Genomic DNA, 20,232 nt, shown 5'->3' with positions numbered 1-20,232 from the left:
TGTTCCCCGCTGCGGGGAACGTACAACACTTTTTCCAGAAAAGGGTTCTATGTTCCCCGCTGCTTCCAATGCGCGACTAAGTAAGACGCACGCAGACACGCATGACAGAGACGCGTTTAAGTTGTCGAAGGAAGGAAGTTCGCGTTTGAGTTGCTCTATCTGCTGCCGCACGCCCTGTGACAGGTTAGGTTTAGGGATGGTTTTGGTCAGGGCACAATTTCGCCAAAAAAGTGCTCCACAACGCCCTGTGACAGGTTAGGTTTAGGGATAGTTTTGGTCAGGGCACAATTTCGCCAAAAAAAAGTGCTCCACAACGCCCTGTGACAGGTTAGGTTTAGGGATGGTTTTGGTCAGGGCACAATTTCGCAATTTCGCCAGATACAATGCAGGGAACATAGGACCCTTTTTTAGAAAAAGGGTCCTAAGTTCCCCGGTCGCATACAAAGACCCAGGAACAACCGGGGAACATAGGACCCGGGGAACATAGGACCCGGGGAACATAGGCACGCTCCCGCCTGCAGATAGCAACATTTTGGTGTCCTTTGGGAAAATATTTAGAAAGAAGACAAAAGTACACACAGTTGTACAACTATTATCTTTATGATCTTTTTTTTGTTAGTTTCTCTGTTACTGTGTGTGGCCAATTAAGCGACTTTTGGCCATACCTGGCTGGTGACATTTAGCGACTTTCTGGTTGATGTTAAGATTAATAATAGCAACAGTTCTCTTCATCTTAATGCAATTTATTGTGTCTGTCTCTCCACATTTTGCCATTAGGTACTTTGAGCTCTTGTTGGTCAGTCACTCTAAGGTACATTGTTGCTGCCATCATAGCTAGCAAGCTGCCTGCAGATAGCGACATTTTGGTGTCCTTTGAGAAATATTAAGAAAGAAGACAAAAGTACAAGACATTGTACGATTACTATCTTTTTAAAATTATTTGTTTCACTGTGTGATTGACCGACTTTGCCGCTAGATTTCGCGTCTTTTGGCCATACCTGGCTAGCGACTAAAAACATCATTTAGCGACTTTTTGGTTGTGAAGATAAGTGGTAAAAGCAGATCTTCCTGTTGGTCTTCCCACATTTTGCCATTTGGTACTTTGCACTCTTCTTGGTCACTCCAAGGCATTTGTCCCTGCCTTCAGCTAGTCACTTGGCTCTTTTGGAATATATTTCACTGTAATTGGCTCTCTCTCTCTCTTTCTCCTCAGTACAAATCAGCCTGTTCCCTTGCCATTCATCACTGACCACTCTGCTCTCCTGTCTGTCAGACATTATTGCTGCTTGCAGATAGCTTGGGGTCCTTAGAGAAAATATCAGAAGAGAAAAGTACACAATTATCTTAATTATCTTTTTTATTCAGTCAGTCCTTCAGTGAGTCCCAGTGTGTTGGCGATTAAGCAACGTTGGCATTCAATTAGCGACTTTTGGCCATACATGGCTGGCGACTCAAAAAACTAGAAAAAAAGTACAAAAAGTTGTACAATTAATATCTTTATTATCCTTAATTCCCCTGAATCCTAGAGTGTGTTGCAATTAAGCAACTTTGCTGCTAGGTTTAGCGACTCTTGTTTTGGGCATACCTGGCTAGCGACTACAAACATTATTCAGCAACTTTTTGGCTGTTAAGATTAACGTTAATAAATTAAATCCTAATACAATTTATTGTGTTGGTCTCGCCATCTTGCTATTAGGTACTTTGAATTCTTGTTGGTCTCTGCTAAGGTATCTGGCTGTTGTCTTTGCCTTCAGTTAGTCACTTGGCTCTGGAATATATTTAACTGTACTTGGCTCTCTCTTTCTCCTCAGTACAAATCAGTCTGTTCCCTTGCCATTTAGACATTTTCTTGATTGGATCATCACTGACCACTCTGCTCTCCTGCTGTCTATCAGACATTGTTGCTCCCATCATAGCTAGCAAGCTGCCTTGGTGTCCTTTGTGAAAATATTTAGATAGAAGACTAAAGTGCACAAAGGTGTACAATTATTATCTTTTCAAAATATTTGTTTCACTGTCAGTGTGATTGACCGACTTTGCCGCTAGATTTCGCATCTTTTGGCCATACCTGGCTAGCGACTGAAAACATCATTTAGCAACTTTTTGGTTGTAAAGATAAGAGGTAAAAGCAGATCTGCCTGTTGGTCTTTCCACATTTTGCCATTTGGTACTTTGCACTCTTGTTGGTCACTCCAAGGCATTTGTCCCTGCCTTCAGCTAGTCACTTGGCTCTTTTGGAATATATTTCACTGTAATTGGCTCTCTCTCTCTTTCTCCTCAGTACAAATCAGTCTGTTCCCTTGCCATTTAGACATTTTCTTGATTCGATCATCACTGACCACTCTGCTCTCCGGCTGTCTATCAGACGAATCAGTTGATTCTCTGCTCTCAATTGTCTATGCTAGTAAGCTGTTATTCTCTGCTTTGGAGTGTTGATGCTGGGTTGCTAGTTTTCTAAATCACCTCACACACTTGAAGGAAGCAGCACCGATCATAAACACACAAACAAACTCACACACACACACACACACACACACACACACACATAGTTGGTTTATCTGTTGTGATAGGCAAAGAGCCAATGTGCAAAGAAAGAAGGGAAATATGGATCATAAACGTTTAAGTGGAGGAGCTAGAAAAAAAATTCAGCAAGAAAAGAAAAAAAAGGAATCAGTTTTACTTGAGAGTGTTCCAAATATCTCCAGCTTCTTCAGTACAAAGACATCTGCTGAAAGCAATTCTATAAATGGTACTGCAAATTCAGCTAAGGTTAGCAATGCACCTGAGCTAGCATGTAGCTCCCAAGATCCTGAGACCACTACAAGTGTAGACACTGAACCAAATGCTTCTGATGCTGCTTATGATTCAACCAATTCAGCAGTAGCCAGTTGCTCGGATGAATGTGAGGTCACTGCACCTCTGGACAGCATAGAAAATGAGCTGAATCTTTCTTCAACACCATCTACAGTGACAACTCTACCTAGTGATCCCGCTAAATGGGCTGAGACCCTCACTGAGTCAATGAAGGAAGTTCTTATTCAAAGAGGTGCAAAATCATTTCACAACCGTCACAGCCATTATCCAGCTTCTGTGAGGAACAGTGGGCTAGGAGGCAAAACCCGATGCCTAAACAATGAACATTTTACTTCACACTTGCCCAATGGACAACGAGTACAAAGAGAGTGGCTGATGTACTCTCCCTCTACTGGTAATGTTTACTGCTTTGCATGCAAACTGTTTTCCCCAAAAACGCATTCTTTTGTGACAGGCTATTGTGATTGGAAACACTCAGAAAGATTTGGTGAACATGAGCGAAGTGCTGAGCACATAACCTGCATGCAAGCAGTCTTGAACCGCGCCAAAGGTGCCACAGTTGATGCAGACCTGTTCAAACAGTTTCAGGCAGAGAGCAGCTATTGGAGGCAGGTGTTACAAAGAGTTGTTGCAGTCATTAAATTCCTTGCAGAAAGGGGCCTTGCATTTAGGGGTAAAAATGAATCGTTAGGGTCTCCTCTCAATGGGAACTACCTTGGTATTCTGGAGGTCCTGGCTGAATTTGATCCCTTTCTAAAGGATCACATCAGAAAGTTTGGGCAGATGGGTCGAGGTAATACCTCATATCTGTCCTCCACCATTTGTGAGGAATTCATTGAATTGATGGGTGCAAAAACCAAACAGGCTATAGCAGATGAACTGCAAGCAAGCAAATACTACTCTATCATTGTGGATTCAACCCCAGATTTATCTCATGTGGACCAATTGACATTCATATTCCGTTTTGTTAGCAAAGAGGGCAGTGTTGTTGAACGCTTTGTGGGTTTTGAGCCCATTACTAGCCATACAGGTGAAAGTTTGGCTAACTGTGTCATGTCTGTGTTGGAAAATCTAGGGTTAGAGCTGTCAAATTGCAGGGGGCAGGCTTATGATAATGCCAGCAACATGTCAGGGAGGTATAATGGGTTGCAGGCTCACTTAAAGAAAAGCAACCCATTAATACACTATATTCCATGTGCAGCTCACTCTTTGAATTTGGTGGGAGTCAACAGCATTGACAGATGTGGAAATGAAGTCTCTAAGTATTTTGACTTGATTCAGTCTATTTACAACTTCACAACTGCATCCACACACCGATGGGACAGGGTATTTGGCAATTCCAACATAGATCTCACACTTAAAGCTTTATCCAACACGCGTTGGAGTTGCCGTGCAGAATCTACCAAAGCACTGTGGCAGAACTACAGTAAAATAAAAGCAGCACTACAGGTTATTTCCACTGATGACACAGAGAAACGAGACACACGAACTGAAGCTGACAGTCTAGTGCGGAAGCTGGATTCACTTGAGATGGCCTTCATGGCAGGCTTTTGGGACACTGTTCTGTCCAGATTTCAGGCCACAAGTCTGCAACTTCAAAAAGCAGACATGGACCTTGGTACAGCAGTTAGATTGCTGGAATCTCTGCGCACCTTTGTTCTCTCCCAAAGAGATCTATTTGATCATTTTGAGCAGAAAGCCTTAAACATGTTGGGTGGCACCCCATCTTACAGGGCTGAACGGACGAGGAAACGTAAAAAGTTTGCTGATGAATCAGCATCCCCAGATGTTGTGCTTGAGGGAAGGCAACTGTTTCAAATAGAGACATTTATTGCCTCTATTGATCAACTGAGTTCAAGCCTTAATCACCGTCTGGAGGCCTACAAACATCTGAACAATTTGTTCAGTGTCCTTTTCTCTTTGGATACAGAGTCCAATGCTTCAGTCCTTCACAAGGCCAAGATTCTCACTGAATCATACCCATCTGACCTCAATGAAAGTCTTGGACAGGAGCTTATACAGTTCAAATCTTTTATACAGCTCAACAACACTGATGAGGAGAGGACCCCTTCAGGACTGCTCAAAACAATAATACATTTTGGACTACAGCCTACGTTTCCTAATACATACATTGCGCTACAGATTTTTCTCACTCTACCGGTCAGTAACTGTGAGGGAGAACGCTCATTCTCTCTTTTGTCAAGAGTAAAAAATGAGCTGCGCACAAGAATGACTCAGAAAAGATTAAATGCGTTATCTCTAATGGCAATTGAGAGTGAGCTGACAAGAGAGTTGGACTTCAATGATGTGGTGGATGATTTTGCAAAATTGAAAGCACGAAAGAAACCCCTTGCTTAAAGGTGCACTGTGTAAGATTTTTAGGTTATTTCCAGAATTCACCCATTCACTAATGTTAGGCTACCTGTTTTCATGAATACTTACCACCACCATAAAATTCTAAGTATCCATTATGACTTGGAGAATTGCACTTTTGCCATTTCTGGGAAGTGTCACCTGGATTGTGAAGATAGGATTGACTTTAGGCAGAAGCTTGGTGCTTTCTCTGGCAAACTGAACCTCAAGCTTCATTCTCTGCAGCTTTGCATTCTTGTGCAGACTTCCATCCACAAGGAACTTTTCAACTTCCCCACTATCGTGAAGGGGCCATCAAAAGATTTCAGTGTGTCCAGCATGTCTAGTCTCCTTTCTTTGAGCCATCTCTTGTTTCTCATCTGCCCTACTCTCGAATTTTGCCTTCATGAATTTACTCCAGTTGAGTTCAACCTCCCTTTTTGCTTGTGCTGCTGCCTTGAAACCTCTGAAGCTCCTGGCTCTTCTGTAAAATTATTGACCTATTGACTGCGTTCAGTGTGCCCAACTTCTTCAGTTTGTAGTCCACCTTGCCACATTGTCTCTCCATCCCAATGTTGTGCACAGGGGTGCCATCAATGTTACTAGCCTGTTCACTGACAGGGTCCATTGGGAAGGTCTCCTCATCCATCCTCTGCCTGGCCAGGACAGTCTTCAGATGGGGCAGCATGAGATCTGTCAGCTGCTTCACTTCATCCAAGTATTCGGCAGCCACGTCTGACACTGAGTTCAGGACATGTCCAGTGCCTGTCCAGCCACTATAGCATTCTTGGAAATGGGCTATCTTGACCTGCATGCAGCCCTTGTACCATGAACTGGCCTACACCTTTCTTTGTGGTGCTCTCCGATGCATGTTATCATTTTACCTTTCTCCTTCTCCTCAAGCTTAACCACAAATAGATACAGACTTTGAGCCTCAATTTGCTGCACAGCTGCCGTTATGCCAAAGTGTTTTCCTAAGATATTATTTTATTTTTAATGATAGAAGGGAGGAAAAGGGGGCAAAAATCATGTCCGATTTAGTTTTTTGGGTGGGGTGGGGGGTTTATTTCATGATAGCTACCAACTTCCAATACATAATATCTCTCAAATGACCCAATGCACCATCACTGAAGTGGGCGTAATCATTTTCCAAAATGTTTATTTTTAGGCCATTTATCCCCTCCCCCTGTGTCTGTGTGAAACCTGTGCTTGTCAGTGTCTGTGTGGTATACCTAATAGTGTGTGTGCAGTATGTGCACTCTTCTGTACAGTACAGTGTGCATGTCTGTTCACAGTATACAGTATTTCTTGCATAGTGCGTGCGTGTGTGTGCGCCCACACGCGCGGGGGGTTGAGGGGCCAAGACCATGTCAGGCCCAGGGGGCCAAAATTTCTTAATCCGCCCCTGTGTGACACGTGTTCGCTACCAAGCGGTATATGAATGCTTAGTACTTTTCAGAAGCCTGACAATAATGGTGTGACACGTGTTCGCTACCAAGCGGTATATGAATGCTTAGTAGTTTTCAGAAGCCTGACAATAATGGTGTGACACGTGTTCGCTACCAAGCGGTATATGAATGCTTAGTAGTTTTCAGAAGCCTGACAATAATGGTGTGACACGTGTTCGCTACCAAGCGGTATATGAATGCTTAGTACTTTTCAAGCGTCCGCAGTTACAAAAAGGTTAGGGACCACTGATCTAGGGTGCACTTATGAAAAATGATATCTATTTGCGATTGATTTGAAGTTAACTATGAAGAAAATGTGATTCATCCCGATGTAATATTAATATTGGAACTGTTTGACAGCCAAACTTGCAATACAAAAACTATTGTATGTATTACAAGAAAGTAAGGAAGTGGTTAAATATTATATTAATATACATGAATTTGTAGTTTAACCATGTGATCGTATCAGTATCAGCCAATCTAACTAATTCTTGGTATTGATTTATTTCCCTGTATTAATATTTGATCTTTGCTGAGGAACAGCCTGGTCTAGAACATACACTATATTGACAAAAGTATTTGGACACCTGCCTTGACTCACATATGAACTAGAAGTGCCATCCCATTCCTAACCCATAGGGTTCAATATGACCTTTTGCAGCTATTACAGCTTCAACTCTTCTCGGAAGGCTGTCCACAAGGTTGCGGAGTGTGTTTATATCTTCTGGGAAGGCTGTCCACAAGGTTGCGGAGTGTGTTTATATCTTCTGGGAAGGCTGCCCACAACGTTGCGGAGTGTGTTTATAGCAATTATCCACCATTCTTCCAAAAGCACATTGGTGAGGTCACACACTGATGTTGGTGGAGAAGGCCTGGCTCTCACTCTCCGTTCTAGTTCATCCCAAAGGTGTTCAGGTCTGGACTCTGTGCAGGCCAGTCAAGTTCATCCACACCAGACTCTGTCATCCATGTCTTTGTGGACCTTTGGAGCTCTGTAGCAAGTGACTGTGCAGAAAGTCTTTGCACTATGCTGACCTCTCTGTCACTTTACCTGGCCTACCACTTGGTGGCTGAGTTGCTGTTGTTCCCAAACTCTTCCATTTTCTTATAATAAAGCTGACAGTTGACTTTGGAATATTTAAGAGCGAGGAAATTTCACGACCGGATTGTTGCACAGGTGGCATCCTATGACAGTTCCACGCTGGAAATCACTGAGAGTGGCCCATTCTTTCACAAATGTTTGTAGAACCAGTCTCCATGCCTAAGTGCTTGATTTGATACACCTGTGATTAGTGATTAGGACACCTGATTGTCATTATTTGGACAGATGGCCAAATACTTTTGTCAATTGTTCATTGATCAATCAATCAATCAATCAATGTTTATTTATATAGCCCTAAATCACAAGTGTCTCAAAGGGCTGTACAAGCCACAATGACATCCTCGGTACAGAGCCCACATACGGGCATTGATGCACACCCAAAGATGCAGCGCCATGTTTCCACCTCTTCAATGTGTCAGCTGTGTTTCTTTCATTCAGCCCCCACATATGTCTGTGTCAGTCCAGGAAGGAGGTTGTTTATTCCGTTACTATCAAATCAGTCCAAACTAAATCAACACATGGGTTTTTACCAGCTTCTTTGTGCCAAAGAGCCAAGAGACACATGGGTTTTTACCAGCTTCTTTGTGCCAAAGAGCCAAGAGACACATGGGTTTTTACCAGCTTCTTTGTGCCAAAGAGCCAAGAGACACATGGGTTTTTACCAGCTTCTTTGTGCCAAAGAGCCAAGAGACACATGGGTTTTTACCAGCTTCTTTGTGCCAAAGAGCCAAGAGACACATGGGTTTTTACCAGCTTCTTTGTGCCAAAGAGCCAAGAGACACATGGGTTTTTACCAGCTTCTTTGTGCCAAAGAGCCAAGAGAATGCAGAAAAACGAGCACCAGCGTTGACTTCAAAGCGCTGCCTGCCTTTCCAAAATCAACACAAACCAATCCGCCTTTGGCACACATAAACATAAACATAAAGATAAAGATAAACATAAACATAAACATAAACACTCCCAACAAATGCGACTGAGGAATGCTTTGCAGTAATGACATGAGAGAATGTTCCCCCTAAGCTGCGTCAATAAACACTTTTTCAGTCTCTGAGCACAGCACGGCCCACAATGCATTGTGTACACACTAATATGTGGTTATGGTACAGTAAAAGGCCTAAAAATCCAAAAGAGTTGATCACAGTAGTAAATGCAGTGGATTCCTGCAAAGCAAGAAACAGTCGGCAACTTAAGTATTTATGGTTAAAAGACGTTGAAAACACTCGATTTTACTGGGAAAATCATGGAAAATTGTACAATTGATTCACTGTAATGTCACAAGCATGCAAATACTCTCAAATCGACAGTATTATTATGTCTAAATTAAAGATTTTGCATATTGTACATTTAATTTTACAGAATACTTTCCAGTATCGAATAGCGGTGCGATATCGGCAAAAAGTGATATCGAATGATATCAGCTTGCATCACTTGCAATCAAAGCTGGACAGACACTTGACATCTAAATGTTCTCCAAAAGACACAGGAAGTTGGTCTTTTCCTGTATTTTAGGGTTAGGGTTAGGGTTAACCCTAACCCTAACCCTAACCCTAACACTGCCTTTTTTAGGGTGAGTTCCTGGCAACCACAGCCACCAGCATTTTACTGTAAATTTTGCAGATTTTTTTACAGTGTAAAATGATCCACTTTAAGAAACTGCTAAAAACTCAAAGTGTTTAAAAAGTACTGATAAACATCTTGAACCTTATCAAAAAAGGAGAACATTTGAAGTCATTTCACAAGGTAACATGTATATCTGAAGTCATTTCACAAGGTAACATGTATATCTGAAGTCATTTCACAAGGTAACATGTATATCTGAAGTCATTTCACAAGGTAACATGCATATCTGAAGTCATTTCACAAGGTAACATGTATATCTGAAGTCATTTCACAAGGTAACACGTATATCTGAAGTCATTTCACAAGGTAACATGTATATCTGAAGTCATTTCACAAGGTAACATGCATATCTGAAGTCATTTCACAAGGTAACATGTATATCTGAAGTCATTTCACAAGGTAACATGTATATCTGAAGTCATTTCACAAGGTAACACGTATATCTGAAGTCATTTTACAAGGTAACACGTATATCTGAAGTCATTTCACAAGGTAACATGCATATCTGAAGTCATTTCACAAGGTAACACGTATATCTGAAGTAATTTCACAAGGTAACACGTATATCTGAAGTCATTTCACAAGGTAACACATATATCTGAAGTCATTTCACAAGGTAACACATATATCTGAAGTCATTTCACAAGGTAACATGCATATCTGAAGTAATTTCACAAGGTAACACGTATATCTGAAGTCATTTCACAAGGTAACACGTATATCTGAAGTCATTTCACAAGGTAACACGTATATCTGAAGTCATTTCACAAGGTAACATGTATATCTGAAGTCATTTCACAAGGTAACACGTATATCTGAAGTCATTTCACAAGGTAACATGTATATCTGAAGTCATTTCACAAGGTAACATGTATATCTGAAGTCATTTCACAAGGTAACACGTATATCTGAAGTCATTTCACAAGGTAACACGTATATCGGAAGTCATTTCACAAGGTAACACGTATATCTGAGGCTTATAGTGGGGTGTGGCTAATATGTGGAAAAATATTTTCCTTTTTTAATTTAGTGGGCGTGGCTCATATATCAACGCGACTGGTAGTCCGGAAAATACGATATATTTTGTTTTTCTAATTTCTGGCAATTTGATGCACTTGTAATATTTTCTGTTACCTACAAAAAACAATGTTAAAGGCCTACTGGACTGATTTTTTTTATTTAAACGGGAATAGTAGATCCATTCTATGTGTCATACTTGATCATTTCGCGATATTGCCATATTTTTGCTGAAAGGATTTAGTAGAGAAAATCGACGATAAAGTTCGCAACTTTTGCTCGCTGATAAAAAAAAGCCTTGCCTGTAGCGGAAGTAGCGTGACGTCACAGGAGCTAGTATTCCTCACAATTCCCCGTTGTTTACAATGGAGCGAGAGAGATTCGGACCGAGAAAGTGACGATTACCCCATTAATTTGAGCGAGGATGAAAGATTCGTGGATGAGGAACGTTACAGTGAAGGACTTGAGAGGCAGCGATGGACGTATCTTTTTTCACTCTGACCGTAACTTAAGTACAAGCTGGCTCATTGGATTCCACACTCTCTCCTTTTTCTATTGTGGATCACGGATTTGTATTTTAAACCACCTGGGATACTATATCCTCTTGAAAATGAGAGTCGAGCACGCCAAATGGACATTTAAAGTGACTTTTATCTCCAAGACAATACATCGGTGACACACTTAGCTACTGAGCTAACGTGCTAGCATCGTTCTCAAATGAAGATAGAAACAAAATAAATAAACCCCTGACTGGAAGGATAGACAGAAGACCAACAATACTATTAAACCATGGACATGTAACTACACGGTTAAAAATTCTCAGCCTGGTAAGGCTTAACAATGCTGTTGCTAACGACGCTAAGGCTAATTTAGCAACTTAGCAACCGGAACTCACAGAACTATGTGAGGGGCAGTGTTCATTTCGTTGACTAAAAGTGTTTGTCTTAGTTATCGCCAACATTTTGACAGCAGTTTTAATTTAGTTTTTAGTCATAGTCTTTTGATGAAAATGTATTTTAGTTTCAATCATATTTGAGTCATCTAAATTGATTTAGTTTTAGTAAACTAACACTTTGGTAAATTGTTTTGACTAAAATATAAAGCATAAAGAATAAAGCATCTTTCAAGTTGTCTTGAAATGACTTTTATCAAGGTTGCTACAGAAAGTAAATCCCCAACAAGACCTGCTTAAGTCCGGGACAGTTGGTCGTTGACAAAGACAAAGAAAAAGACATTTGGTCAACCAAATGAACCATGACCTAAAATAATAGAGAAGCACTGCCTTAATTGCAGCCTAAAACACCACATGTGTCAATATAAACAGGTATCAAATAGTTCTACTTGCCTATTTCATATACGTCTTCAAGGAAGAAGCGTATTAGAAAGCATCTAGTAACAAATGTGTCCGCATATTCAATTTACTTCATCAAGAGCTTAAATGAATTAATTTTTGTGACCATTATTGTCCCCCAAAACATGTTATTAAATCAAAACAGATTTAAAGCCAGCATAATTCTGTCATAAGTTTTGTGTTTTTCATCCTCACCATTGTTCTTGAAGTCCTTTCCCTTCCACGTAATAAAAGTAAGTACAATGAGTCGTGCTGATATCGTATCGGAATGCACAGCGAGTGAGGATTTATAAGTATAAGGTAGTAGAGATTGTCAGGTTCAACCAGTTAGCCAGTCAAAATAAATACATCCATAGATTGTAGCCCTAAAATCAAGGAGGGTTTACACTAAATGACTGTAAATGTAAAAACTGTACCACTGTTGTTTTTACAATACAATTCTGGTGACTGAGCTGACAGATTTGTCCTACCGTAAAATCTACGGCCATTCTTTTCACAGTACAACACTGTAAATGGAAAGCCAGTACCACCGTTATTATACCGCACAATTCTAGCAACTGAGCTGCTACTTTCTTGCCCATTTTTGTAACAGTACATTGCAATAAATGGAAAAACAGCACCAATGTTATTTTTACCGCAAATTTCTGCCAAATGAGCTGCTACTTTTTTGCCGGAAAATTGAGGTCCATTGATTAGAGCAGATGTTGTTGTTGGTACCAGTGATGATTTTACAGTACATTTTACAGTACATTTTACAGTACATTTCAGTGGCTGATTTTTACTGTCAAATCTACGGACTTTTCTACAGTGCAGCCTTGCGGACATGCCAGTATGAACATGCCAGTATGAACATGCCAGTATGAACATGCCAGTATGAACATGCCAGTATGAACATGCCAGTATGAACATGCCAGTATGAACATGCCAGTATGAACATGCCAGTATGAACATGCCAGTATGAACATGCCAGTATGAACATGTATCACACAGCTAATGGCCCGACAGGCCACGTTTGGCCCCTCCTAGTTAGTACACTGAGGAATAGCAGGGCAGGCTAACATGCTGATCATGAGAGTGTGGGCTTTCAATTGGCCGCAGGAAGACATCTTCTCTGTTAAGTAGAAAAGTGGACGCAGGAAATTGGTGGAAATGAAGACTTTGGCTTGCTGTGCTTGGCCGGGTGTCAGACACATGAGTAGCAGGGAAGTAGAATAAAAGTGTGTCAGACACATGAGTAGCAGGGAAGTAGAATAAAAGTGTGTCAGACACATGAGTAGCAGGGAAGTAGAATAAAAGTGTGTCAGACACATGAGTAGCAGGGAAGTAGAATAAAAGTGTGTCAGACACATGAGTAGCAGGGAAGTAGAATAAAAGTGTGTCAGACACATGAGTAGCAGGGAAGTAGAATAAAAGTGTGTCAGACACATGAGTAGCAGGGAAGTAGAATAAAAGTGTGTCAGACACATGAGTAGCAGGGAAGTAGAATAAAAGTGTGTCAGACACATGAGTAGCAGGGAAGTAGAATAAAAGTGTGTCAGACACATGAGTAGCAGGGAAGTAGAATAAAAGTGTGTCAGACACATGAGTAGCAGGGAAGTAGAATAAAAGTGTGTCAGACACATGAGTAGCAGGGAAGTAGAATAAAAGTGTGTCAGACACATGAGTAGCAGGGAAGTAGAATAAAAGTGTGTCAGACACATGAGTAGCAGGGAAGTAGAATAAAAGTGTGTCAGACACATGAGTAGCAGGGAAGTAGAATAAAAGTGTGTCAGACACATGAGTAGCAGGGAAGTAGAATAAAAGTGTGTCAGACACATGAGTAGCAGGGAAGTAGAATAAAAGTGTGTCAGACACATGAGTAGCAGGGAAGTAGAATAAAAGTGTGTCAGACACATGAGTAGCAGGGAAGTAGAATAAAAGTGTGTCAGACACATGAGTAGCAGGGAAGTAGAATAAAAGTGTGTCAGACACATGAGTAGCAGGGAAGTAGAATAAAAGTGTGTCAGACACATGAGTAGCAGGGAAGTAGAATAAAGTGTGTCTTACTCGCCGTAATCCCGTCTCCGAGGCGCTCGGGGTTGCATGCAATGTTGACATCTTGGTGGTGCGTGCAGTCGTGGCGGAGCCACTCCTTCCTTCTGCACAGCAGGAGGCCGGGTTCCTTGCCAGCGCAGCTCACCTCGTCCAGGAGAATAGGACCAGACGCCACACCGAAGCGAGGGTTAGGGGTGATATCTAGTACTTCAGGGACCAGAGTTTGGCCTAACCTGCACACAGTCCACCCATTTGCATTATTATCAGCATTTAATACTGCTACAGTGGAACCTCCATCTACAAACAGTGGAACCTCCATCTACAAACAGTGGAACCTCCATCTACAAACAGTGGAACCTCCATCTACAAACAGTGGAACCTCCATCTACAAACAGTGGAACCTCCATCTACAAACAGTAGAACCTCCATCTACAAACAGTAGAACCTCCATCTACAAACAGTGGAACCTCCATCTACAAACAGTAGAACCTCCATCTACAAACAGTGGAACCTCCATCTACAAACAGTGGAACCTCCATCTACAAACAGTGGAACCTCCATCTACAAGCAGTAGAACCTCCATCTACAAACAGTGGAACCTCCATCTACAAACAGTAGAACCTCCATCTACAAACAGTGGAACCTCCATCTACAAACAGTAGAACCTCCATCTACAAACAGTGGAACCTCCATCTACAAACAGTGGAACCTCCATCTACAAACAGTGGAAACTCCATCTACAAACAGTGGAACCTCCATCTACAAACAGTGGAAACTCCATCTACAAACAGTGGAACCTCCATCTACAAGCAGTGGAACCTCCATCTACAAACAGTAGAACCACCATCTACAAACAGTGGAACCTCCATCTACAAACAGTAGAACCTCCATCTACAAACAGTGGAAACTCCATCTACAAACAGTGGAACCTCCATCTACAAACAGTGGAAACTCCATCTAAAAACAGTGGAACCTCCATCTACAAGCAGTGGAACCTCCATCTACAAGCAGTGGAACCTCCATCTACAAACAGTGGAACCTCCATCTACAAACAGTAGAACCTCCATCTACAAACAGTGGAACCTCCATCTACAAACAGTAGAACCTCCATCTACAAACAGTTGAACCTCCATCTACAAACAGTGGAACCTCCATCTACAAACAGTGGAACCTCCACTATATATATATATATATATATATATATATATATATATATATATATATATATATATATATATATATATATATATATATATATATATATATATATATATATATATATATATATATATATATATATACTGTATATATGTGTATATATACAGTATATATATATATATATATATATATATATATATATATATATATATATATATATATATATATATATATATATATATATATATATATATATATATATATATATATATATATATATATATATATATATATATATGTCTTCAAACTGTGCATTTTTTTTTACTAATAATAGGGACTTTTGTCGAGGCTAAAACTAATGTTGATGTTTACATTGATTGTTATGGGGAACTCTGCTTCACTATACAAACTTTTCCATTTTCGAACCATGTTCAAGGACCAATGAAGTTTGTAAATGGAGGTTCCATTGTATGTGGCCTGTAGCCTAGTTGATTACCTGTAGCCTAGTTGATTACCTGTAATCAACTGGGCTACTACTAATCAACTAGTTGATTACTTGTAGCCTAGTTGATTACTTGTAGCCTATTTGATTACCTGTAGCCTAGTTGATTACCTGTAGCCTAGTTGATTACTTGTAGCCTAGTTATTACCTGTAGCCTAGTTGATTACTTGTAGCCTAGTTGATTACCTGTGTGTGAGTGCTCGCGCACAGGGTGCGTGTGTGCGTTAGATTTGTGGCAGAAAGTGCTTGTAGTTAGTGCATGCTGCATGCTGCCCCTGCTTGCTACTCTCTGCTTACAGCTATCGCCGCCAGCTAGCCCCTGGGTGGGTGAAAAGAGGAGCCGAGTGCGTAAGTCTCCTCCTGCTGGTACACAGCATCTCCACCACCAAGACTCCTACAGTGCCTCCTCGCGGCCACACACGGTAACTGGGACCTCGCGGTCTCAGGCTAAACTGTAGGGGATCTCGGAGCAGCAGTGGGCCCTAGAGGCGAGGTGTGCAGGCCCACCGGTGTGTGGACACGCCCTGGCATCCGCCAACCACAGCCCCATCTATGGGTCAAATAGTCGTCATCCTCCCTGCCCCCCCACCCGCTGCCTTGTGGTACCTTTGGGAGAAGGAAAGGCTATGGGAGTAAACCCAGACAGAAAATCAGGAGTGGAGCCCCTGAGGCGGCTGGGTGTCATTGCTGACCCCCTGCCGGCAGCTCCTGCAGCCAAGTCGATGCCAGATGTATTGCATTGCTTTCCTCTGGGCCACATCGTCACGGCCGAGAGGGGGATCTTGATGTCTGGGCAACCCAAGATCTCCATATTTTCTGCCCAGGCTTGCGCCACGGAGAGGTCACTCCAGCCTCCCCTCTAAAGGGAGGAAACAACACGGAAGCTGGCAGTCTTAAGTTCCACCCGTTTGGTGCCAGCTTCGACGGTGGGAGGAATCATTGACTAATGATTAGCCACCGCCCGCCTCAAGCCGGGCAGCCCCCGGTCAATTAGGTGTCAACCCGCCAGAGCCGACATCATCCTGGCGGGGAATAGGGTAAAGCACGGCTAGCATGCGTCAACAATTGCACCAAAGATGATCAGAGGAAAAAAAGCGAAAACTGAGAGAAAGAAAACGAAGATACCAGCTCTTCGAGTATCAAGCTGGAATGTCAGAACAATGCGCACAGGGCTCTTGGACAGCCTTGATCTCATTGGCGACTCGCGCAAGACCGCTATCATTGACCGTGAGCTCCACCGACTTAATGTCGACATTGCTGCGCTCCAAGAGACACGTCTTGCTGACTTTGGCTCTCTGAATGAAAAACACTATACTTTCTTCTGGCAGGGAAAGAGTGCAGAGGAATCCCCGGAATATGGTGTGGGATTTGCAGTGAAAAACACTCTGTTTCCCATGATGGACCCACCGACAAAAGGCTCTGAGCGGATCCTTGTAATCCGCCTTTCTACCAGCAGCGGACCAGCAAACCTGTTGTGTGCTTATGCCCCGACCCTCTGCTCACCACCAGAGTCAAAAGACAAGTTATATGAGGAGCTCGACGCGGCTGTCAACACCATCCCGAAAAATGAGCATCTGCTCCTTCTGGGAGACTTCAATGCCAGGGTAGGTGCTGACCACAAATCCTGGCCAGACTGCCTTGGTCATTTTGGAGTGGGGAGCATGAACGAAAATGGACAACGTCTGCTAGAGCTGTGCTGCTACCGCAAGCTCTGCATCACGAACACCTTCTTCCAGACTAAGCCTCTGCACCGGGTATCCTGGAGACACCCCAGATCTAAACATTGGCACCAGCTCGACCTCATCATCACGAGGCGAGAGGCCCTTAACAGCGTGCTTCTCACAAGGACGTTTCACAGTGCTGACTGCGACACGGACCATTCACTGGACCTCAGCAAGGTCAAGCTTCGACCAAAACAGATGTATCACACCAAGCAGAAGGCCCGTCCACGTATCAATGCCAGTCGTTATACCAACCTGGCTGTCACACAACGCTTCCTCACCTCCCTTGACCAAGCACTCTGTGGACCATCAATCAGGCAAAGTGCTGTGGACAAATGGAAATGCTTGCGTGATACCATCTACGACCAAGCCATTGCAACATATGGGAAGAGAACGAAAAGAAATGCAGACTGGTTTGAGGCTAGTGCTGCAGTGATGGAGCCAGTTATAGAGGCAAAGCGTACCGCTTTCCTCAGGCACAAGGGAAACCCCTCACAGAGGAACCTTGACGCCTTGAGAAAGGCCAAGAGCGAAGCCCAGCGAACGGCACGTAGCTGTGCCAACAACTACTGGCTCGAGCTCTCCTCAAACATACAAAGGGCCTCGGACACGGGAGATATCAGGGGCATGTATGAGGGGATAAAGCAAGCAACCAGCCCGTCCATCAAGAAAACCGCACCACTGAAAGCCAAGTCTGGTGAAGTCATCACTGACCGCAACAAGCAGATGGGAAGATGGGCTGAACACTACACAGAGTTATATGCCACTGAGAGCATTGTGTCAGAGGAGGGTCTGAGTGGAGTTGCAAACCTGCCTGTTATGAAGGAGCTTGACAAGGAACCCACGCAGGAAGAGCTCGGCAAAGCTATTGACAACCTCACATGCGGCAAGGCCCCAGGTGCTGACGGGATAACACCTGATGTCATAAAACTTGGGAAACCTTCCTTACTGCCGCACCTTCACGATCTCCTCTGCCTCTGTTGGAAGGATGGAGCCGTCCCCCAGGATCTACGTGACTCCAAGATTGTCACACTGTACAAGAACAAGGAAGACCGTAGTGACTGTAATAATTACCGCGGCATCTCCCTGCTTAACATCGTGGGGAAAGTCTTCGCTCGTGTCGCCCTTGCTAGACTCCACCTCCTTGCAGAATGTGTCTACCCTGAGTCACAATGTGGCTTTAGGGCAGCAAGATCCACAGTGGACATGATTTTCACCCTTCGGCAGCTGCAGGAGAAGTGCCGGGAACAGAGGAGACCCTTGTATCTCGCCTTTGTTGATCTCACTAAAGCATTCGACCTTGTCAGCAGAGATGGTCTCTTCAAGATGCTTGCAAAGATCGGCTGCCCCCCAAAACTCCTCGCCGTCATAAGATCATTCCACGAAAACACACAGGGTTCCGTCTGTTGGGAAGGAGTAACATCAGAGGCCTTTCCAATCCGCAGCGGCGTAAAACAGGGCTGTGTTCTTGCACCAACCTTCTTTGGAATTTTCTTCTCCGTCGTTCTGTCTACTGCTTTCGGCACATGTCCTGAAGGTGTCTCCCTACACACGAGAGCTGATGGGAAACTTTTCAACCTTGCCCGTTTGCGCTCCAAGACCAAGGTGACCAGTGTCTTCCTGAGGGAAATGCTTTTTGCTGATGATGTAGCTCTAGCATCCCACACAGAGTCCGGGCTCCAGAGGCTGATGGACAGGCTTTCATCTGCCTGTAAAGAGTTTGGTCTCACCATCAGCCTAAAGAAGACCAATGTCATGGGCCAAGATGCTGAAACTCCACTCTCCATCTCCGTCGACAATCAGACTCTGGAATGTGTCAACACCTTTACATACCTTGGATCCGCAATCTCCAGTGACTTGTCACTCGACACTGAACGTGCCACCCGTCTTGCGAAAGCCGCCTCAGTGATGGCCAGGCTGTCCAAAAGAGTATGGTCGAACAACCAGCTATCCACGCGCACTAAACTCCAGGTCTATCAAGCCTGCGTCATTAGCACACTGATGTATGGCAGCGAGGCCTGGACCACCTACACCAGACATGAGAAACAGCTAAACAGCTTCCACCTGCGCTGTCTTCGCCGCATCCTGGGAATCTCATGGCAGGACAAAGCTCCCAACATGGAAGTCCTAGACCGTGCTCACTCCACCAGCCTGTTCACCATGCTCAGCCAACGCCGCCTCAGATGGCTTGGCCATGTCCACAGGATGGACCCCAGCCGGCTCCCCAGAGCTGTCCTGTACGGTTAACTGTCAACAGGCTCCAGACCCCTTGGTCGCCCCCGACTGCGTTTCAAGGACGTGTGCAAACGTGACATGAAACAGGCAGGCATCGACCACAACAACTGGGAGGAAGCTGCAAAAGACCGCGACGTTTGGAGGCAGACTGTTGCTACAGGAACCCGCCGTGCCGAGGAGAAGCACATCTCCTTGTTGCAGGCGAGGAGACAAAAGCGGAAACTGCGTGACGCGGGACCTGCTCCTGCGTCAGAACCCTCCCCATACGTCTGCGCCAACTGCACCAGAGACTGGCACTCCAGAGTCGGGCTGTACAGCCACAGCCGCCGCTGCAAGAAAGAATGAACTGCCCCAGCCGCAACCCATCGTCACTACTGACGGACGGATGCCTATGATGATGATGATGAGTTGATTACATGTAGCCTAGTTGATTACTTGTAGCCTAGTTATTACCTGTAGCCTAGTTGATTACCTGTAGCCTAGTTGATTACCTGTAGCCTAGTTGATTACTAGTAGCCTAGTGGATTACTTGTAGCCTAGTTATTACCTGTAGCCTAGTTGATTACCTGTAGCCTAGTTGATTACCTGTAGCCTAGTTGATTACTTGTAGCCTAGTTATTACCTGTAGCCTAGTTGATTACCTGTAGCCTAGTTGGCGACACACAACTTGTGTGTTTGCATCCGTCCAGCCATCATCACACACTGTCCCCCACTGACCGTGATAGAAGACTTCTAAGCGTCCTTCGTGGCTCCTGGCCCCGCCCACTAACCGAGCGCTACCATCTGGGGAGAAAAAACAGTTTTATCGGACGTAACAATGAAAACTTTTGATTCTTAAGAATTTACAGGGTTCAAGTTATGATTTTGTTTTCAACATT

General features: G+C 43.5%; 1 protein-coding gene across 1 annotated transcript in view; it reads right to left on the bottom strand.

The window, feature by feature from the left end:
- prss12 (serine protease 12) overlaps positions 1 to 20,232 on the bottom strand; it is a 99,313-nt gene that overhangs the window by 66,927 nt on the left and 12,154 nt on the right. The window contains exons 6-7 of the mRNA XM_062026250.1: positions 19,996 to 20,137; positions 13,751 to 13,971 (exon numbers count right to left, since the gene is read on the bottom strand). Coding sequence (XP_061882234.1) covers positions 13,751 to 13,971; positions 19,996 to 20,137 — 363 coding nt within the window. The remainder of the gene's footprint in view (positions 1 to 13,750; positions 13,972 to 19,995; positions 20,138 to 20,232) is intronic.

The sequence above is a fragment of the Entelurus aequoreus genome, linkage group LG18 (genome assembly GCF_033978785.1).
Source record: "Entelurus aequoreus isolate RoL-2023_Sb linkage group LG18, RoL_Eaeq_v1.1, whole genome shotgun sequence".
In the NCBI taxonomy this organism is placed as follows: Eukaryota; Metazoa; Chordata; class Actinopteri; order Syngnathiformes; family Syngnathidae; genus Entelurus; species Entelurus aequoreus.
Note: the sequence above shows the minus strand (reverse complement) of the source record. Positions and strands in the feature narration are given on the sequence as shown.